Here is a 22,021-nt window from a genome sequence, read left to right as displayed (position 1 = left end):
ACGCCTCATTCCTTGACTTGAAAATGAACTTTTTGGACAATCTTGCCACCACAAGGACAAAAAGGTACCCTGGTGCGTGCTGGATTTTAACCAGTTCGCTCTTTTCCACCAATCACAGAGCACGAGCAGCAGAGGTTATGTACCAGTGCTGAATACATGAACCTTCACTTCAAGGTCAAGTGGATGTACAATAAGTACATAGAGACAGTGCCACCATACAAGGACTCGGTACCAGCCTATCCGGCGTGAGTAGACCTTTTGCTCTGGTTTTTTTTTTAAGGAGGCGAGTGTCTTGAGCCCAGCTTCAGTGGTCAAAGTTTGCATTGGCACATTGTATTGAGCTGAGTACTAACTTGTTGTTTTGCTTCGTGTTTCAATCCATAGTAGTGTGTATATTTTAATTGTCTTGTTTAGGTTAATACAAACATCCTGTAGATAGAAACGAAAAATGGAGACACTTCCTTGGCATATTAACAGAACTGAAGTCTTGTCCATTTTTTGTGTCCCAAAGCAGTTACATACATGTAGAAGGTCATACCGTAATAATTAAGCTTAAGCCTGAATGTTATGCTTATTTGATGTTTTGATAGCATATAGATCCCTTGAAAGTGATTTTGGTTGCCAAGCCTGAAGAAACCAGCGAAGAGAAGATGATTAAGATGTGCTCGGTTTTAAAAACACGAAGAAAACCTCGGATAGATGTTGCAGGGAAATCCCACAAAATCAGGGTTAGAGTAGAGGTTTCAGGATTAGGCTTTTGGATTTGATCGGTTTACAGTGGGGGTTGAGATGGATGTTATGTCAAGGATTAGGCTTTTGGTTTTGATAGGTTTACAGTGGAGGTTGAGATGGAGGTTATGTCAAGGATTAGGGTTTTGGTTTTGATGGGTTTACAGTGGGGTTGAGATGCAGGTTATGTCAAGGACTGGGGTTTTGATTTTGATGGGTTTACAGTGGGGGTTGAGATGGATGTTATGTCAAGGAGTAGGGTTTTGATTTTGATGGGTTTACTGTGGGGGTTGAGATGGAGGTTATGTCAAGGATTAGGGTTTTGATTTTGATGGGTTTACAATGGGGGTTGAGATGGAGGTTATGTGATGGATTAGGGTTTGGTTTTGATGGGTTTACAGTGGGGGTTGAGATGGAGGTTATGTCAAGGATTAGGGTTTTGGTTTTGATCGGTTTACTGTGGGGGTTGAGATGGAGGTTATGTCAAGGATTAGGGTTGGGTTATTAGGGTGCTAATTCCATTGGCTGAGGAAAGCAAGTATCATAATCCCTGTGATTTGGCATTCTGCAGGTTCTTCCTTTGACACATGTTAGGTACACATTCTTGAACCCGTTTTCACTGTTGTTTTTTTGTCCTGTAGGTGGTTTGAGCCATTTGTCATGCAGTGGCTGACCGAGAACGAGGAACTGTCCATGGAGTTCCTGCACGGCGCCTTGGACCGGGACGAGAAGGAAGGCTTCCAGAAGAGCTCGGAGCACGCCCGCTTCTCCTGCTCGGTGGTGGATGTCTTCACCCAGCTTAACCAGCGCTTCAACATCATCAAGAAGCTGGAGTGCCCCAACCTGGAGATTGTCAATCGCTACATGACACGCTTCTCCCAGGTATGGGTGACTTGCTGTCCCCCTCCAACCTGCAATATTGCAAAACAGGGAAGATCCAGAATCAACTTTTTCAGAAGGGGGGGATAGTTAAATTTGTATCTAAAATACTAGTAATAATAATTACAACATTTGTAATGCGCTTTCCACAACGTTTCAAAGTGCCATTCTTATCCCTGCACATTGGGCTCATACGTCATGTGAACATTCCTAAAACCATCTCAGCTCCTTGGGGAGTATTCTAGCCCAGTGCTGCCATTTCAGCGCAAACGGCTAAACATAGCCGTGTCTGCTCTCACAGGTACCCATTTACTCCTGGGTGGAGAGGGGCACGTAGGAGTAAAGTGACTTGCCCAGGATCATAACATGCTGCCACCAGCTGGATTCGAACCCCCGACCCTATGATCAGAAGCTACAAACCCTAACCACTAGGCCACATGCCTCCACAAGGGGATATCTAAAGGGGATATACCTGTGAATCCTTTGACCCTGGAGTATTTGGAAGGGGGAGGGTTTTTTTGGGCATCAGCAGCAGTTTGGTCCATTTGAGGTGTGATGCACGGTTGGATGTTGGCATAACACATGGTAAAAAAGGCCCTGATCATTCAGAGACAGCGACTCCCCCCCCCCGTTTGTTCCCCAGCCCCACGTAATCCGAGCTCTAGTCAAATAGAGGAATTTGAATCTGAAATCTCCACACTTTGCTGATACCCCGTTTGTGATACAAGAAGCTATCAATATCCAGGAAGGCAACTAGCCAGACGTTTGCAGTTATTGTCCACCAGACAAGTTCATCCAAATGTACTTGGCCACAGTTTCTTGCATCAGATTGCTCCTGTACAAATGATGTTAACCTCTATGAGCAGTTTTTGAACGTTGTCATCAAAAAGAATATTGTTTTTCTCAACTGATGTGGTTTTAGGGGTTATTTTTTGATAACCTTTCAGACGGTGAACAAAGTACTGCTCGCCTACGCTGACGTGGTCCATGAGAAGTTTGCCAAGTACTGCTGTGCTGACAAGATAGTAAGTTGTCCCACTTTTTAAACCCGGAGTGATTTAACCCTACCCCCCTAGAGTGTATGTAAAATCGTATTGAAATTGAAGGATTTGGGACTGTTAGGGTTAATTAATGTGTGTGATTATCCAATTTGTACACTTGAACCTGAGCATTGCTGTTCAGTTCCAGAAAAAGCCCGTACGTCAAGTTATTGGAGCAAAGGAGGTTTTACTGAAATAGGATTGGAGCCTGTGACCTCTTGGAATGAACTGCTGATGCAGCTGAGCCACCTGATCATGTTTTGTTTTGTTTAATCTGTCAAGAACTTTGTAGATCTGAAGATAGCATACCACATAGTCCTTCCCAACATTGCCATGATGTTTTTGGCATTAGTTTCCAAAAATGAGCTTTGCTGGATATTCCTGTTTCTAAAAGAAATTCTCCCCTCCCCTCTGCATTGCTTTTTCTTTCTGTGTATTTTACAGAAAGCAAAGTTGGGAAAGTAAGTGTGGGCCAAAGCTGATGAATTTGTTCTAGACTATTAATTTCTGAGCTAGATGTCTTCTCTCGCTCTGGTTGTTTCCCCCTACTCTCTGACTATGCCCCTTTCTTTAGTTATGTTTTGTCACACTGTTCATGAGGAGCTAGTGCACAGTGATCAGTCCATATAATGTTTATATTGCTCTTGATTGGTTAATATGCCGTGGTATGAATTTTTTTATAAATGTGGTCACGGGAGCGGACTCGCCAGATGAGTCAGTATCATTTCTCAGGGTTGCAGAGCCCTTAGTCCCTCCTAAAGGTATACAAATGCTTCAGTGGTTGTCCCCTAGCCTCTACAGCTCTTAAAAACCACCATAAGTACATCACAGTACTGTGGGGGGCTGTTTTCCCAGGCTATCCCGATTTGAGGGGGCCTTCCCCTCGCCAGCCAAGCCACACCACCTCCACAACACCCCCCCCCAACCAAAATAACACTTCAAAGACAGCCGAAAGAGACCTCTGACAAGTTCCAGACAGCTGTCACTAATAAGAAACATTCCACTGTCTGCCCCAGGCACTGTTTGTAAATAATCTGTTAGGTTGTACACAAGGGGCCACTTAGCACACAGTCTTATGGGACTTGGCTGGAGGCTGGCTGGATTTTTTAATTTTTTTGGTTAGGGGAGGCCCTGGCTGTAAAGTGACTAAAGCAGGTTTTTCAGCATGTACAGGGGTAGGATATGATAAATAGTTGTTACATTTGGACGAAAAACAAAATATTTACACGTTAATTAGTTCCAGTAGCCTCTCCAAAAGAGGCCACTCCCTCTACCCAGGGATTTATTGTGTATATTGCTGGCTGTCTGTCAATATGATAGCTGATGGTTAGTCAATGTGCTTATGTTTGCTGTGAGCAGGCAGTATTCTTCTTTTATTTGCCCATGATCAGTCGATATAATGTGTATATTTGCTTGTCTTGGTGCAGTCCCTGCAGGCCTGCATCTTAATGAACAACATCCAGCAACTCCGGGTGCAACTGGAGAAGGTCTTTGAGTCCATGGGAGGGGAGAGTCTGGACCCAGTTGCAGCGGACATCCTCAAGAAGTTACAAGGCAGCCTGAACGAGGTTCTAGACACACTTAGCCACATATTCTCCAAGAGGTACAGGCCAGGTTTAAGAGTCTGCGAAAGTCACCAATTGAACCCTTAACTCAAGGCAGTTCTTTTTTCTACTTTCCCCGAGAAATGGCTTTAGTTAATTTTCTTTCAGTGAAATGAGAGTTTATAATAATGTATCACTGGATAGGTTGATCAGAACTTTTAAAGTCAGTTCTGGAAAGGATATTGCTTAACCACTTCATGCCGGGGCATTTTTCAATGTTGATGACGCTGGGCTGGCATGACTATCATTTTTTCCATTTTCAAAATCCTTCAAAAATTCATCATTTCATTTAACGGTCATTTATAGCCGCACCAAGTAATCTTTAGGCACTACTCTAAGTTGACAGGTGACCTTCATTGACGCCCGAGTATTTCAGCCAGGCCAGCAGCCTTGTAAACAGAGCCCAGATTGTGCGGTGTTGTATAACTGTCTTTTATCACGAGCCTGGCTTAGTGCACTCCTGACCTCTTTTCAATAGGGGCCAGATTAGCGTGCAGTGGTGCTGTGTGGCTCATCGCTGCGGTGGTTGAGTGCTTTTGTCCCCTGTGGTAATCCGCTCGCTCTCAATGCCCCAAACCCTGGTATATGGTTTCAAAAGAAGGCTGGATTATCACCACTTTTGAGAGTGAAAAATGGCGGTAATGCCCAGCAGCCTGGTCTTTTGTTCAGAGCACGGTCTTTTGTTACAGGGCCCTATTTCCTTTGTCCGAGTTCGGAGACCCCGGCCACCCATATAAACCATACGTCTCCAATCCCGGAGTCCCCGGCAGGAAGTGGTTAAGTGCATTTTCAAATCCTGGTTCGTGGGTTCACATTTGAAAGTTATACAGGGCAAAGAACATTGGGTATTGGTAAAAAACCTGAAAATATGGTAAAAACTTTTAAATCCTACGGAATAACAGGCTATGAAAAGTGCAACAGCACAATTTGTTTCCAATAAAATTGTCACCATGCTTTTCACTTATTTCTGCCTAAACTAGTTTTTTTAAAGCATGTTTTTTGGTAATTTTTTTATGTTAGCTTGGAGCCACGGTTACAGGAGAGCATACAGCAGCTGAGCACGCTTCTTAGTGAAGTCAAGGGAGCAGGGAATGTTGCCCTGAGCCAGCCCAGCCAGAAGGCCAATGTCCAGGCTGAAGCTGATAATGTCCTCAGACCACTGATGGATGTCCTCTATAGCAAGTGAGTGTCAGGTTCCAGCAAGGGAGGACATGGGATTCTTATGCAAAGCATCTTGTCCAAATCATGGGGAAATACCTGGACAAGTTCTGACAAAAAGCCAGAGTTGTGGGCTGAAGCTAGTTACATGTACACTGTTCGTCCTCAGAACCCCAGTGGATGTCCTCTGTGTTGTTAGCATCAGGTTGGAGCAAGGTTGGATGTGGAATTTTCTGCTATCACAACCATGAAGATCACCATCAAGTTTGAAACTGACAAAGTCCTCAGACAATGCAGTCCCGGATTTCCTCCACAGCGAGTACACATCTTTAGATAGGGGTTGAAACATTTGATAAATTCAAAATGGTCCTAGTAAAACTTGGTAGCGTTTACTGCTGCCTTCCTGGAGCATCGTTTTTGGTTGTTAAACTGTTTTGTTCAACTTTGTTTTTCCACCCAGCCTGACGGAGTTGGCCCAGAATTGTGAGAAGGCAGTCCTCAAGCGTCTACTGAAGGAGATGTGGCGTATCGTGGTCAGCACCGTGGAGAAAGTCGTGGTCCTGCCACCGATGAATGACGCCTCGGTGAGTCACTGAACGATTTTGTTTTGTGAAGAGGTCAAAGGTCAGGCAGGAATTATTATCTAGCAACTGAAACCGTGCTTCCTTGGGACTATAATATAAATATCTCTTCCACGTATGAAGCTGTTTCACAGATCAGCCAATTTCCTTACTTTTGGCTTTTCATATAATTATATTACACGTTAAAAAAGGATCCATGAAAGTCTTACACATTTTTGAACTTTCTCATTTTTTCTAAATTCTCAGCATGTCTATGTAGTGCACTTCTCCAGAAAAAAATGCAAACCCAAATTCTCTAAGAAATGACCAAAGGGCCAATATCATTTTATTTGATAGTCCACCTCCAGAGAATTTTTTTCTGAAATCTGAAAGCATAAACCTTCAGTTTATAACAGAAACTAAGGTTAGGTACATTTTTTCCATTTGCTGAAAGCCAGCCAACTGTACGTAATCGTATGATGTTACAATCATGAAAGGCATACTCCAGACGTCATTAAAACATGTATTAGCGTTATTTTATTAAAAATGGAGAACGTATGGTGATATTATATAAGGCAAGTCTGCTCCTGAGTTGGCAGTGAGTGCAGTAAAATACCTTGCTTGTAGACACCAGTGTTGTAGTCAAGACCATCACAAGACCTGACACATGACCATACACAAGACCATTTACAAGACCATGGACAAGACAAGTCACAAGTAACAGTGTAAACAGTGACAAAGGGATGCTTTTGTTGCAGTCCATTTGAATAGCTTGTGGCTTTAATTCAGACAGTTCAGTCTGGAGATCTTGTGTTGGTCTTGTGCTGGTCTTGTGTGGTCTTTCGAATGTCTTAAGTGGTCTCGACTTCAACACTGGTAGACACAGACATCACATACTGCACCTCAAAAAGTTACAAAGTAGCATATTTGGTTCAGAAAACTATATTAAAACAGGCGTCAACATCAGTAGGAAACATTAGTGTACCATATTTCAAGCATTACACGTAGACCTATGAAATTTGAATTGCATCCATTTGCTTTTTGACATTTCATAATTTGTTCATTGTCTCATTTTTCCGTCATTTCTTTTTGTCCTTTTAATTTTTCTCTTGTCCTCTGTCTTTCAACGTTTTTTTCTCCTTTAAAAAACTGAAACCTGTCTGCATGTTGCACTCTGGTCTTTATCCGTTGGGCACAGATGAGCTCAATTTTAGCCACGCTGAACCCGGCGCTAGCCAAACTACAACAAGTCCATGGTGCTACAAAGGTAACATGTCGCCAGCATGGCCCCTCGTCCTTATGTGTGGCATTTGGTGTTAGTAGCTTGCTTGAAACCCAGACTTCTTGCAGTGGCCTTGATGATCGGCTTGCCTGTTCTGAGCCTTAGTCTGGAGCCCCAAGTTGCGTGCCTGAAAGCCTGACTCCTCTGTGTGGTTCTTATCCTAAGCCCTTCTTTGTCAGTGTGGAGTTGCACAACCTCGACTCCATGGGTGTAGACTAGGAAAATGATGCTGAGTGGCTACTTAGGATGAATGTACATAAATGTTAAGTGAATCACACCCATATTTTAAAAGCTACATGCTCTCACCCATGGATTCCACTGCACGTCATGCAAGCATAAATCTGTGTCAAGCTTAAACAACTACAGTCCTAATTTAAATCTCCCAATAGTGGGATATTTCAATCTTACGGTACCAGGGGTTAAGATTGTGCAAGGTGTGGTGGGAACCAACATGGCGCAGTGAGACATTACCCATTGGAACGAGGTTGGGAGTTGCATGACTCCTCTGATAGTCTGTTCCCCAGTGGCTCATAAGACTGCAATGTTTGGGTGTGTGTGTGTGTGCTGCATCCTGACTTCCTTGCTTTACATACATGTTTCTTGCTTCTTGACTTCTTTGCTGTGTGCCTTGTACATGTATCCTGACTTCATTCTGTGGATAACTTGATCCCTCTGGTTGAGTGCATCCCACTGTGGCACATACGTAGTGCTTTGTTTAGTTGTAGTGTGTTTATCTACTCTAGAACCCCGTTTCCATCATTATAGATGGCAAATGGTCTAAGACATTGTCCTAAACAGGCTTGTAGCACGACTTTACCTGTTCGGCCAGGTCTACTTTCAATGGAGCAGAGATCTAGACCTACATGTAGCTCTCAACAACAGCCCCTGGGGATTTGATACTGTATATTTTGGTTGTCATAAAATAGTCATTGAGTTTTCAAAGACAAAATCCAATCATGTTATTAGTGAAGACCAGTTCATACATCACACAGATGTCAATGCGAACCAAATTTGACCTGTAGTTGCCATAGAACCACAAATTTGCATTCACATTTATTTTTGTGCTTGGAGTAAACTGGCCTTCAAACTTCAAACAGTCAAACTTAATCAAACTACTTTGGTACTCCAAGTGTCCTTGAGAACTGTATGTTTGTTCATTACCCCTGATGTATTATATTTTTGTGTGATGTTGTAGCTAGTAGTCATTGTGAAGATGACAAATTTGTCAGTGTGGCGTGGAGTCATTCCAACATCCTTCTCAGATGTTGCTGACAGGATGTACTTGATTTGGAGCTAGCGGGACACTGTCTATTCCAAACCAGTGGCCCTGTAAGACACACCATGAGAATTTCCCGAATTGCACTTTGTAAAACCTGTATGATAGAGCCAGCTACCTATATGACTCCAGAATATTTTAGCCATGATTGCAAGACGTTGCTTTGTCATCAAGTCAGGTGTTGCCAAATTCTCATTTTCAAGGAACCAATCAGCATGAGTTCTTTGGTGGTTACCCCTTTCTTCCTAAGTAGATGTTAAATTTCCTTTCTGGGCAAATTTCCAAACTAACAAGTAACACAATGAACTATGCCCGTTCCTCTGTTATCCCTTATACACAGCTGTGTCCACATGCCCCCCCATGCCACATCACACTACGCACCCTCCCCTCCATCCGCTGGAGCCCGGTGCAGTTATCAAGTGCATGAGTGAATCTCATTTGATGTACATGTACATTTTCCTTTGTTGAAAAATATGTCGTTCCCTGTTAAGTTTGATGGGTATCCCTAATAGTTTTTTTCTGATCCACTGTAGTCAAATTGAAGAGTGAGATTTTTCATTGTCCCTTTTTCCCCGACAGGAGGGGAGCAGGGAGGAGAATAAGAACCTGACACCCAAGCAGTGTGCCGTCCTGGACATGGCACTTGATCAAATCAAGGTAAATGTCACGGGGGGAAGTGAGCCGATTGAGAGAAAAGAAGTCCAGAAACTAGGAAGGAAACATCAGCTTGAGTGATTAGAACAGAAACCTTGCACACAGGGGAAGTCTGAGTAAAACCTGCGCAAGCTGGCTTGGCACCAAAAACATAGTGGCCAGTGTTAGCGTTGGTTGGAACCGAACCAAGGTCAACAGGAAGGTGAGGAAAGTAGTACTACTGCCCTGAAGCACATGGGACGTCATGTCCCCCATCTAGTGCCCGATGGAAAAAAAAGGGCTACTAGAGCTGTGAACTCTCACTCAAAACTATTCACAATTTCTGACACAGTCCTTTTGAAGAGGAGGTATAACCTTTTTACCGAGGAGTGACAAATTGCAAATGTTTCGAAACCAACGATTATTTACTTTGAGTCCAGTTTCACGATACAACTTTTGACTGACAGGATTTTTGGAGCTGGGAAGTTTTTAAGTAATTCAACATTAAAATGTTATTCCTTCATTTTTTTTTCTTATTAAAGTTAAAGTTCTTTTGATGTTCAACTGACATGAAAAGAGGTATCCAGTTTTAGTAGGACCTGGTGATAAGGAACCCCTACATTGTACAGAGTTAAGATGCCAACCAGAAAACAAATGTTTCATTTGAGGAATGGTCACGTTTTCACAAGTGTAATCAAACCCTAAAAATTAATTTAAATTCTCTCACACTAGCAATATTTCCATGCCTCTGGCAACGGTCTGAAGAAGGCGTTCCTGGAGAAGAGTGGAGAGCTGCAGTCGCTGCGTTACGCGCTCTCCCTCTACACGCAGACCACCGACATGCTTATCAAGACCTTCGTCCAGAGCCAGACATCACAAGGTGAGTCTTGAGGAAGCAATGTTCCACCAAATCATGAGATTTGGAAACAAATTCATTTCAAAGTCAGGTTTTTGAAAATGTTGCATCAGACATTCCTGAAGTACTTTGAGTTTGAAAACTAGGCTCTTAATTTTGTAATTTTATGCGGCTCTAAATTCTGGGTAATGTTTAAAAAAGTATGGATACCCCAAAGCAGCGTTTAACACCATTGAACATGCTAAACACTCTATGGTATTATTACATGTAGTTGATCAGATGTTTGTGATGTTCTTATCTGGAAGGAAAACATCCTCTTGTGCCTGTTAAATTTTGTGCCCATGTCTGTTTACACAACTCACAATGCAACAGTGGACTGAATCACACTTTGCTGCCCAGCAGCAGAGGAATTATAATGATAGCCAAATTGAGAAGTTGAGGCTCCAGCCTCAACTTCAGATTAAAGAAAAATTTGTATAGGGAAGAGGCTGTGGCCAGCCACATCCAACAACACCCTGGACACAGACTGACTTCTTGATTAACCTCCCTGATTGACTTTCCCAGTTGACTCAAAGTGCAAGGCCTATGAAACATCACCCAAGACTGATTATGTCACCAACTAAATCGTCATAAAAGTGACAATACGACCCTAAAACAATGCATTATGGTGCCTGTCACAATTTGCTCCCTAGATTGTTGTGCATCTGAAAGAAAGGTATTTGGGCAAATGATTGTGCTCTCAATGCAACAGATGGCTTAAATGATGCCTTTCTGTCACTCTCAGTCCTTTCTGGGGAAAGCCCACTTCTTTCTCTGTTAATACAAATTGACTAGTGTTTTTTTTATTTGTCCTTTCAGATCAGCAAAGTGCAACCAAATCTGTGGGTGAGGTATCCATTCAGGTTGATCTGTTCACGCACCCAGGCACAGGAGAGCATAAAGTCACAGTCAAAGGTAGATGGCTACCTTAAATGCAGTCCCTCTAGTCACAGTGAAGGGCTGTTAAAGTGTTCCCCCACAACGCCAACCCTAACCTGACTCCATGCCCCTGAATATTCACTTACTTTTATTTTGTCTGTGAACAACATTCCCAAATTGCTCGAGATGGAGAGATCAGGCCATTTAAAGTTTTTACTTACATTCATGGTGAATGAAACAGTTACTGAAGCATGCTGTTCATCTTCAACTACTGTTTATTTACTGAAAAGGCTGGGCTCTGGGGGATGGGGGGGGGGGCATTCTCATACCTTGTTTGACTCCAACCCAAGATTACCCTTCTGTCATTGTTCACATGGAGATTATTCTAGCTTGATGTCTTGGATTCTTGGAACTGAAATTTACATGTTGTAGCAGTGTTAAAAATGTGATTTGGTTCCATCTTTAGACTCGGGGCTCCAGCAAAATTTGTTGATTATAACAAATTGGGTTTGGCAAAATCCTGTCCTTTCGGTCGTGCAGTTGATTTTCGCTTTTTTTCAGTTGTGTGTTTACTTTTTTTTTTTAGAGTTTTTTGGAATTTGTATGTTGCATCTTTGAATCTAAAGGAGTCTGGTGCCACTATTAGTTAACTGGGATCAGCTGTATGTAATTTCTAATGTTCTTTCTCGTGTCCAAATACTGCAGACATGGGTGTTGAGAAATTTTACTGCCATTGTCAAATGCAAATTCTTGTTGCTGTGTTTCAGTTGTTGCCGCCAATGATCTGAAATGGCAGACTACCAGCATGTTCCGGCCTTTTGTGGAGGTTTACATGATCGGTCCGCATCTGAGCGACAAACGGCGTAAGCACAGCACCAAGTCCAAAGGGAACAACTGGGCTCCCAAATACAACGAGACATTCCAGTTGTGAGTATTTCATTCTCAAAGGGTTGAGTGTGTAATTTAGAGGGGCCAAAAATGATTTAAGATAAAAGTAATGAGTCGTGGGGTTCATTTAAGAGCATTCAGCATTGTGAAATTGTGGTCTTTAGGTATGGTGTTGTTTTGGGTTGGTACAATGATGTTCCAAGATTAATGTTGATATGGCAGTAAATTCATGCTCAGTGCTTGGTTGAAATGCCTGTGAAGGTTATCAGTCGTTCCCCTGTTGGAAGTTTGAGTACAATCCACTCTCCTAGGATTCTCTGCTCTTTTCAACTTAAGGCATAATACCATGCTAGTTACACAAATCACCACCTGCCAGTTTATGATGAATTGACTAATGAGTGACTAAAGTGCATGAATATGTATGAGGGTGGAGTTCATGCATTGTCTGACCTGCTCTATGCAGCATTCTGGGCAATGAGGATGAGCCAGATGCCTATGAGCTCCACATCTGCGTCAAGGACTACTGCTTTGCCCGGGAGGACCGGCTGATCGGCATTGCCGTCATGCAGCTGCGCGACATCGTGGAGTGCGGTAGCTGCGCCTGCTGGTGCGCCCTGGGCCGTTGGTTGCACATGGACGACACGGGCGGCACCATCCTGCGCATCCTGTCGCAGCGCACCAACGATGAGGTGGCCCGGGAGTTTGTGCGGCTCAAGTCGGAGCGGCGGTCGGAAGGTGGAGATGGGTGATAATCCGGAGTGGGGGGGGACATCAGTTCAAACAGTGAACCCTCAAGCTGCCCTCACGTCAGTTACCGAGCAAAAAAAAAGTGCCTCCATCGCAAACACAATAAATAAATGAAAGCGAACCTCCATATAGAACCTCTCCGAGGGAGAATTGTGTGTTTTAACAGTTGGAGCTCTTCAGGGATTTCAGCAAGAAGAATGTGATACCAGAAGAGTTCAAGCCAAAGACGCAGCTGCCACTAGTTAGAAAGCTAGAATGGTAACCGTCTGAAAGGGACCAGGTATGTCTGTTGTACAGAACAGTACAGTTCAGTAAATTTGAAGCTTTCAAGGAAGGTGTTATAAGTATAAACTAAGTCAATTTTGGTGGGGCTTTCTCGTCAACATTTACCAGTGTTAACTTTCCAAGATTTATGAGACATTTGTCACCCTTTTTATCCTCTGAACAAGTTTCCTGCCCTTAAAAATTGCTTTTTCAGTATCGGCGACTCCTTAGTGTGGTTGTCAAAGTGTTACTTTTCATCAAATAATTTTTTACGTGTCTGAAGAAAGGAGTTCTCTTTCTAAACACCATCACATAAAGCTATAATGCCACAGGCAGACCACACGTGCATCACTGTGTGAAGTTTAACAAAAGTAAATAACTGCATCTTATGAAGTGCTGCCTTGCTGAACATGTCTTCATTTCTCATTGCTTCATTTGCTTCTTTACCCAGAGCTTGTCAGTTTTGTTTCAATCAGTGTAAAGCCTGTTTCATATTTACCATAGCTGTGTGGAAATCTAAGTTCAGTGTGTCGCAAAATCAACAGAACTTTTTTGAAACAGATAGCAGTGTCGATTTTGATACATCCAGATAGGGTAATAACAAATTTGCCTTCTTTCAGAGCTGAAGATAGGACTTGGACAAGTACATGAAAATGTTCTTCCCGTGGTTTTAGGGCAGTCCAGTTGACCAGATTTATGGTGTTCATTCTCAAAACGAAGTTGAACATTGGTAACCAGTTAGTTTTGGGCATAGTGAGTAGTAGCGTTCTTGCTGATACAGTTGACAGCAAATGGGTTCACCACCCAAGAACTCTGTGGGGTCTTCAGATGGTTTATTTTTTTGCCCACATCCCAAACACTGTCTCTTCTGTGTTTCGTTTGAGTGATGACATTAATGTCTTAAGCATGCTGCTCCAAATTCACTGAACACTTGCTGTTTCAAAGTTGTACCTGACCAGAAACCACTGGGAAGACTTTGTGTGTGTGTCCTTTCAATAAGGGAACTCATCGGCAGTCGCATTTTTGGTTTTCCCTTTTGTCTTTTCCTCTCTCAAATTTTCCAGTTACAAATTTAATTCCACTTAATTTTGTCAGATCACTTTCATCTGCTTTGTACATATAAATATATATCACGTGATAAATTGTGAGATTTTGTACCATTATCATAAAACATTCCGAAGAGAATGCCATTCATGCGATACAGCTCATTGCTTGTTCCTCTTAATTTAAGAAAAATCTTTAGGCCTATTTCTGGTGGTGCAATTTCAATCAAAAAATGCAGCAACATTGATTTCTTTGCTGTATTTAGTGAACTCTTGCTTTGAAGAAAGTACATGAAAATCAGTGATCTTCATTTGAAGTCGGAAAACATTTCCACGTCTGTCTTTTTTTTCCTCTGTAGTTTAGTCGTTCGGTGTAAATGAAAGAATTATATATCAGAATATATTATGAATATTCCTATTCCTTTCTATGACTTGTCACAGCACCTGCTGTCTTGTATATCTGTGCCGTTGCATGAGTGTAATTTCTCTACAGCACTTCAGCAAATTATGAGTAGTGTATGATAACTGTGAGGAAACGAGACCTTCACTGTGTACAAACATCAACTTTTCTTGACTTGCGACCCGAGTAATGCGCGTGAACACATGGTGTTACTACCAAGTGCAATTTGATAACTATTAACATTCAACTCTTATGGTGCACCTTAAAAACTATTTGGAAAGAAATTATAAATAAACAGGTTTTGGTAATTGTTTTAAACATTTATCCATGTAGCTGTAGAACGTTTATCAAGAATGGTAATCTTGTTTATATTGGGTAAGTACGGTACTAATTTTAAAAAAACTAAAATACTAAACATTGTTAAATTTGACAAGTGCAAAATTCCAAAAAAATCGAATTTTTATAAACAGAACTTGATTTGCAGTTGATAAAACAAACTTTTGATAATGATTCAACTTACAACTATCTCCGTTAAATTCAAGTCTAGAATTTTCGACTTATGCGTTAACTATTCTCAAGTAGACCTAGGATCTTTTCTAATATCTATAATGTATGATTCCGTTGTGGATGAAGCAGTTCCCACAGAAATTTGTGTCGTAATGTTTTATACTTGAACCTATACTGACCAATCTGCTTGTTTTATCTCAGAAAATTCAACTTTATAAAGAACACATCAATTTTTAAATCGCCCAAATTGTCGTCATTTTTGTCACTACCTCTTATCATTTAAGGAAACCTACCCTAAACTTAACTTTTTCTCCTCTGTAATGTATTTATGATATTGAATACACCACACGGTTTGTGTATCTCGTTTCTCATTGTTGTTAACATGTGTCCTTGGGTCTTCACAGACTCGAGATGAACGGTGAAATTCTGATGAAGTTATGTTCACATATCACAGTACGTACTGAACAGATATTGGCAGGAAACCAGTTTTGAGCGGTACACACAACTTACGACAGTGTACGTATGTGCTTCTACAAGCGCCCAACGTGCGTGCATGGTACACGGGGACCTGTTATTGGTTGGCACGTACCGTGATGTAATTGTTTCTTGGTTGCCTGATTGGCCTGAATTACGAGTAAGCCCAAGCACTTGTTACATGTGCAGATAAACCCATTATCACCGGCCGAGAGGTCCGAAGACCATAATGACGCCCATTCGACATATTTTTACACCAATGGTCAGATTAACACGGTACACTGGATTCACTAGGTCTGACTTCTCAACCATTAGGCCTACGCAAATATTTTGAATTCCCAGAGACTCAAATTAGTAGCAATAATTTAAGTGTGCCGTCTCTTTATACATTACAGTATAATTGTGTTTGTCTTCATTTACTGTTTGCTTAAGTTTGATCATTCTTTAACCACTCTGATCAAATTTCTCTCGAGTCTACCATTCCATAGTTCCCTTCATGATAGTAGAATTGGTACACAGCTTTAGGCCACACACTGCATTTCATACTCCGTTAAGGAGCCTATGCACGAACTGCATGCAACAGTAGTGTAGGTATACCATTTAATTCGCTTCGTTATATTTTGATTTATGAGAAAGGAGGGTGAATCGCTAACGAAAAAAAAGATGTGGAAGAGATGTGTAATATATGCAAAAGAAATAGTGGATTGTAAAGTGTACGATAGTGTGAAGGCAATGTAAAGGCAGAAACAGATGTGATATATTGTAAATTTCTTTCTTTATATTTTATCAGGCCATTTGGTCTTTTGTTTCCTCTTACAACAATCCGTACAAGTTTTACGAAAATGTCTTCAACCAAAATAGCTGCCAGTCTTTGGCGATATGTAAGGCAAATATTCGCGAGATAGATAGGGTAGCGGACACTTCTACCATTCTATTCAGAGGTCCATATCTCTTTCAGACAGTTCTTGAAAGTTTATGTGAAATGAAAGCTCCGTGAAAGTCCACCTGTCTGTATTTTCCATTTGAGACCAAAATACTACCCTTGATACGCTGTTCATTCTTTTGTATCACGTTATTTTAGCACAATGTTTTATAAACGATACCATTTTGTAGAGCCCGTAACTACGTCGTAACTTGAAGCTATTGGCTGTATATCCTTTGTAAAGTGTAGTTAAGACACTGGAAGGTGCTAAACTATTTTTTACTAGAGTTATGTCAGTCGGGTGTCTAGTAGGACATTACCGTTAACAGTGTATCAGCAGAAACGTCACCCAGTGGGAGACTTTGAGACAAAGTGGCGACAAACACGCCTGTCCTTTTTAATAGTCATGAGCATGCACGCGTTGTTTTGAGCATGCGTGCATAGTTCTGACCACGCGCAATACCTTGAAAAAGGACCGGTATGTCTGCTGCCACCAGCGTCTCAAAGTCTCCCATTCACCTTCGATGAGAAATTGTCATTAGTTATCATAGCCGGTTGTTTTAATGTCGGGGTTCAAAGGAATATGATAATCGGCACGGCTCATCAGTTTTTGCGAACATCTGCGATTTAGTTTAATCTGTGAATAACAAAAGCATGTTGGTGGACTTTTTGAGACGCACATTCTAATGTTTAAGTAAATCGTAGAGAAACAGGACAAAAAGTTTTCATTTTCAGGGGGTTTCGTGTTTACTTTAATATATGGATTGGGGAAAAATTCCTAAACGTTTACCAAATGCACGCTTTACTTTAAAAGAGAAGACAGTTTAATTGGAGTTTTGTTCTCGTCTATCGCTTTGTTTTGCCTGTGAAAAGATTAAAAGTTTAAATATATTTATCGGTTAAGAGAAATTAATTTTGCGCTTTTCACTTCCGTATTACTAGTGAAGAGATAATATGCTTTACGATCATGTGTGCCCTCTGTCATTTTGTTTTCAAGAAGTGGCAGCTATTGACGTTGAAGCTGGAATCGACGAATTGGAAACAATTCCACTTCAAATCATTGTTTTGTAGCACATGGCACTGAAGGCTTGAACGCGATGGTTCTGTTGATCGACACCGGTCTTTCAAAGCTCCCTCGTTTATCCTCAATAATGACCGCACTGCATGTTCGTGTATTTGTAACATGATACATGTTTGATCAGTGACCTGTACACGGAATGTACCCAAGATTATAATTGAGACCGTTGTGTAAAGTTTGTCACATCTCGACGTTGCACTGGTGAGTGTTTACAAAATCAATGTCCATGATGCAGTACTGTATGAATACCAACTCGCCAACAAAAAAAAATGTAATTTTTATCCACAGTTTTCTGTTAATTGGAGTAAAGTTGTAAGTCCTCGTAGTTTCTAATCAACCCTTTCAGTCTAGCCTCGAGAGGAAAGTTTGGAGGCAAATTATTTCCGTGTGTTTAGATCTTTCACTTTGGACTTCGAGTGAAATCCACGTAGGTCGCTTTGCGGTGTTACGAGTAGAGGGGGCGGGGTTGCATTCAGCAGGATACATGGAGTGTTGTAATATAATATTTTGAAACCTGTGCCAAGCAGTTCCTTGAGAAGTAAAAACTAAAGTTGCTGTGCATTGCACTTTTACAACTAGTGAAATTTTGTAACTGGTATGAACCGCCAGTTCATTATTCCTGTAATGCTTGCTTTAACGGGTTTGGTTTTGCCAAGAGCATTAGTAAACGGGCATAGAGCTCTGTTCCTGGCAGTATTTAGTACCCTTATCGAAACGATGAGAAGCTTGTTATGTTTAAAGTACCGAACGGATTTGGGTTGTTTTAATCCACAGATGATCAATTTATTATCAACCGAATCTGCTCGGGAAAGTGAGTAGATTTCGTGGCCAGGTCGGTGGCATAGTGTCTCCCTAAATATGTTGCGCACTTGCCCCTGTAGTGTTTACAGTGGGTTCACATTTTCCTTGTTCAAAAAAGTTTCTGCTTGTGGTGCAGTACCCACGTACATTGTATATATATGATAAACGATCTCTTCACTCGGTCTTTCTGATATAATAAAGAAAATGTGTTTTTCCCTCACACATCATATCATTTTTTTGAAGTGGATGTGTTAACTGTTTCTGGTGAAACGTTGTACGACGTATTGCCGGATCAGCGGTGTCGGTTTTTGTGGTACTAAATTATTTCGAAGCAATATTCGTCACTTTTAAAACGCGGCCTTGTGTAGGCCGAGCTCCTCTCTGGTATCTAACTGTATAATGACTGGAGTCAATAAAATTCAAGAAGTACAAGAAGTAACTTGCCCACTATTCCTCGATTCTTTTCTTGGTTCTTTATTCTCTTTTCAGAAAAAAAAACCAGAACATCAGTCGAGTTGGTTTGGTGTTTTGAATCACTTCCTTTATCCCTTTTCAGCAGAAGCATCGCCTTAATCGGTTGAAAAGAGCCATGTTGGTGGGAGTGTTCACTAATTGGTAGCAGTGCACATGCATGCATTTCACAGTCGTTCGTGAACCAGCGCAGTGCTGTTCCCCCAAAGGAGCCGTGGCATCCGTTGCTAGGAAATTTGCGCGCTGTTTTGGTCCAGCTCGGGGCTCATATACCCAACAGTAGCTGAACTTACGACAGTTGGCAGGTGTTCTTTGCTGTATAAAATGTGTGCAAACTTCTGAAGTAACAAGAAGTTGACAGTGGATCTGTTTTTAACACTTTCAACAAGATCACTTTTAAAAACTTCTATACCAATTGTATTTCTGTTCTTAGATCTGACATGCATGTTTTTCACATGGATCTTACCGACGCCAAAATAAATTAACATACTGATGGCAGAAAATGGCTGGCAACAGTTCCTTTGTGCACGAAGTAGACTCATGTACATGTGCAGTTCTCCAGTCAACCGAGGAAAGTTCACCGTTCTTCCGACTAATCAGTTGGTTTCTGACTCACTTTCCCTTGCCTAAATCTAAGACATGGCGAAAGTTAAGTCATCTGGATTGGAGCTTTTCTAATTCTGGTCTCCGTGGCCTTCATCCCTGTGCACATTTTTTTGAAAGCCAAAGAAATTATTTAAACACAAGTCTTAAAGCATCATCATTTTTAGCACCTTGCTACTCCCAAATCTGCCGCCGAGTTTGCCGTTAGAGGGACGGGGCTCAACCCCCATCTAGCTTAATGAAATTGCTGTCCTAGCGCCCCCACTTGAAACATCACTGAATTTCTCAAATCCTTCATGCACCCCCACCCGCACAAAATCCGCTTGAATCGCGTGATCAGTCTATTAAGAATAACCTGCGCGAGAATTCGCCCCTATACGGAAGCCCGTTAGGGCCACGTGTCTTTCTCTTTCTAGGCGGTGCGTTTCTCTTTCATTTCACGGCGGCGCGTTTCTCTTGCATTTCACGGCGGTGTGTTTCTCTTTCGTTTTTGCCAGTAACTCGCGGCCGCGGCCGCTACTTTCTTAACTCGCGGCCGCCACTTCTTTATGCACCGTGTCACCGTGATGTCTTTGTTGTAATCAGATTAATTTCCCAAGTGTCTACCAGCTGAGAGCATGGCGCTAGATTAAATGGTTAAATAATTTTTGCTGGTCACTTATGAATATATTTAAAGGTATGCATTTACTAATAGGTCTTTGTCGGGACCGACAACGCCTTACGGTTCATTTTCGCTGTGAATCTAGGAAGCTACTATATTTGCTTTCCATGGTACAAAACAGTACAACATACCACGTGAGTTAAGTAAGTGGCGGCCGCGAGTTAATAAGTGGCGGCCGCGAGTTGATAAGTGGCTACTGCGAGTTAAGTAAGTCACGGCCGCGAGATAATATGTGGCGGCCGCGAGTTACTGCCAACAACGAAAGAGACACGCACTGTGGCCCTGACGGGCTCCCGTACCCCTAAATGTTTCGGTTTTAATGCAAATTGGACACCTGCTCGGCATTTCTGTACGGTAGCCTGGATGCCGTTTTCCACTTTTATTCCTTCATAATGTGCAAAATACCCATTCTGGCATTTCAATATGGCAACTACTTGGTAAATCAACCTAACGTTATTATGCTGGCTTTCCGATCCGGAAGACCGAACCGGATGGTAGGGAGTAGTACGGTCTACACTGAGTTCCCACACTGCGTTGGGCGTCTGTGGGAAATGATGTTGTGAATAATGTTCTATTTTAAGGTCTTTAGTATTTAGACGTCTAAAAGAGACGAAATATGATTAGAATATCAGCAGCTATTGTCGTACAAATGGTATGTCTGTTTGGCTTAGCTGTAGTCATATATTTAACTTAGTAGCTTACATTCAGGAGTACTTAGTTTATAGTTCGAACCTTCCCGCTTAGAGACCCTTCATGGGCTTCTAGCTGCATTGCCACATTTTGCTAACTTTATACTTCAAACCACGGGTGGCCCAAGTGTCTGAAAAGACTCAAAGACTATTCTTTTAACACAATGAGCTTTGTGTGTGTAACTATTGAAACACAGTGCACAACAAAAAGATGTCAAAAGCAGGCAGAATTTACATATTTTGTCAAAACATAGTGTCAAAATGTAGTTGAAATGAACACAAGATGGCTTCCAATATATGTACCAAAGCGTTCGCTATTGATGAACAAAGGGAAGATTTCTAGATGAATGATGTAAAAGGAAGTCCGATATGAAAACACCAAACATCAGAAAAAAAATCTCTGAAAAATACAATCTTACGATTGGCCATTCCTTTCACTTCCTTTTTTGGGGGGGGGGGTGTTTGAAGCTTTTTGGTGTTACCTCCACGAGGTCACCAAAACTTGTGCCTAGATCCACCGTGCAAACAACCCTAATTTTAACACATCCACAAGTCCTATAGCCCAATTATGCGCGAATGTATAGACATCATCGTAAAGGCTCACATTGCTAAACCACCGTGGAACACCGACGGGTGGTATGGTATGTACATGTAGGAATCCATTTGCTCATTTTGCCAATGCAGGGTTTGCACAGATTACATGTTTAATTTATTCAACCCTCGATCGTTGTTTTGCCACATTTATATTCGGCATCATTTTGTGTATGAAGTTTTGCGTGTAGTTGCAGGACTTACTGTTTCTCATCACCGGTCCTGAAAACTTACAAGTATGATTTTTCCTTTGACACCGTTTACACGCCCTTTTAAGGCCCTCTTCAAAGCAGTCAATGTGTGCAGCTTTCATCAGCCGTGGTTTTGCAGAGGAAATGACAACATTCTACACTGCCATTGAAATACTGATAACCAGAATCTGGAGACTTTCTGGGTCAAGCTTCCTACTCGAATTCTAATCAGAGATTTTTTACATGGTGTACCTAAGATATTCTATTATCTTCCCGAGGGACGTGGATTCGGCGTTGAAAAAAAAGGATGTCGTGAATAAAGTTCTCTCTTTAAATCCAGACAGTGGCCCCGATGCATTATTTGATATTGCGTTTCAATTTTATGCAAGCATTTTAGAGATCAAGGGTCTGTGTGGTGTAATTTTCAATGAAAACCTTGAAATTGCACCATACTTGTTTCGTCCCATTAAGCCTTATTTTAAACTTATGTTGCTTTTTAAAATTTTTTGATGACTCTCTGTTTTTAATTCAGTGAGCATTTCCAAATTCATCAGCACAAGTGTGACGCCATTTTTGGCGAAAGCTTCACTTTCACAGCTACGTATTGAGCACAAACAGTTGCTTGAATTTGGGATCGGTGCTGTATTATTTTTTCATTTGCTGATTCATCCTTGTGTGCGTGACAGTAATTAAAATATAAGGTACTAAGCCAGTTGGCAAACGCTTAGTTGATTTTCGGTTCACAGGTTAGACAGA

General features: G+C 41.6%; 1 protein-coding gene across 14 annotated transcripts in view; it reads left to right on the top strand.

The window, feature by feature from the left end:
* LOC110977314 (protein unc-13 homolog B-like) overlaps positions 1–18,498 on the top strand; it is a 134,590-nt gene extending 116,092 nt beyond the window's left edge. For 13 of the 14 annotated variants that reach the window (XM_087137461.1, XM_087137462.1, XM_087137464.1 and 10 more), the window contains 12 exons: positions 119–245; positions 1,371–1,611; positions 2,556–2,633; positions 4,076–4,251; positions 5,273–5,434; positions 5,871–5,994; positions 7,169–7,237; positions 9,108–9,185; positions 9,894–10,041; positions 10,876–10,971; positions 11,703–11,862; positions 12,287–18,498. In XM_087137461.1, coding sequence (XP_086993587.1) covers positions 119–245; positions 1,371–1,611; positions 2,556–2,633; positions 4,076–4,251; positions 5,273–5,434; positions 5,871–5,994; positions 7,169–7,237; positions 9,108–9,185; positions 9,894–10,041; positions 10,876–10,971; positions 11,703–11,862; positions 12,287–12,572 — 1,745 coding nt within the window. In that variant the 3' untranslated portion in view covers positions 12,573–18,498. The remainder of the gene's footprint in view (positions 1–118; positions 246–1,370; positions 1,612–2,555; positions 2,634–4,075; positions 4,252–5,272; positions 5,435–5,870; positions 5,995–7,168; positions 7,238–9,107; positions 9,186–9,893; positions 10,042–10,875; positions 10,972–11,702; positions 11,863–12,286) is intronic. The other variant, XM_087137463.1, reaches the window with a different exon arrangement.
* Positions 18,499–22,021: the final 3,523 nt, after the last annotated feature.

Source organism: Acanthaster planci, linkage group LG05 (genome assembly GCF_054643075.1).
Source record: "Acanthaster planci isolate LZ-2023a linkage group LG05, COTS_SCS, whole genome shotgun sequence".
In the NCBI taxonomy this organism is placed as follows: Eukaryota; Metazoa; Echinodermata; class Asteroidea; order Valvatida; family Acanthasteridae; genus Acanthaster; species Acanthaster planci.
Note: the sequence above shows the minus strand (reverse complement) of the source record. Positions and strands in the feature narration are given on the sequence as shown.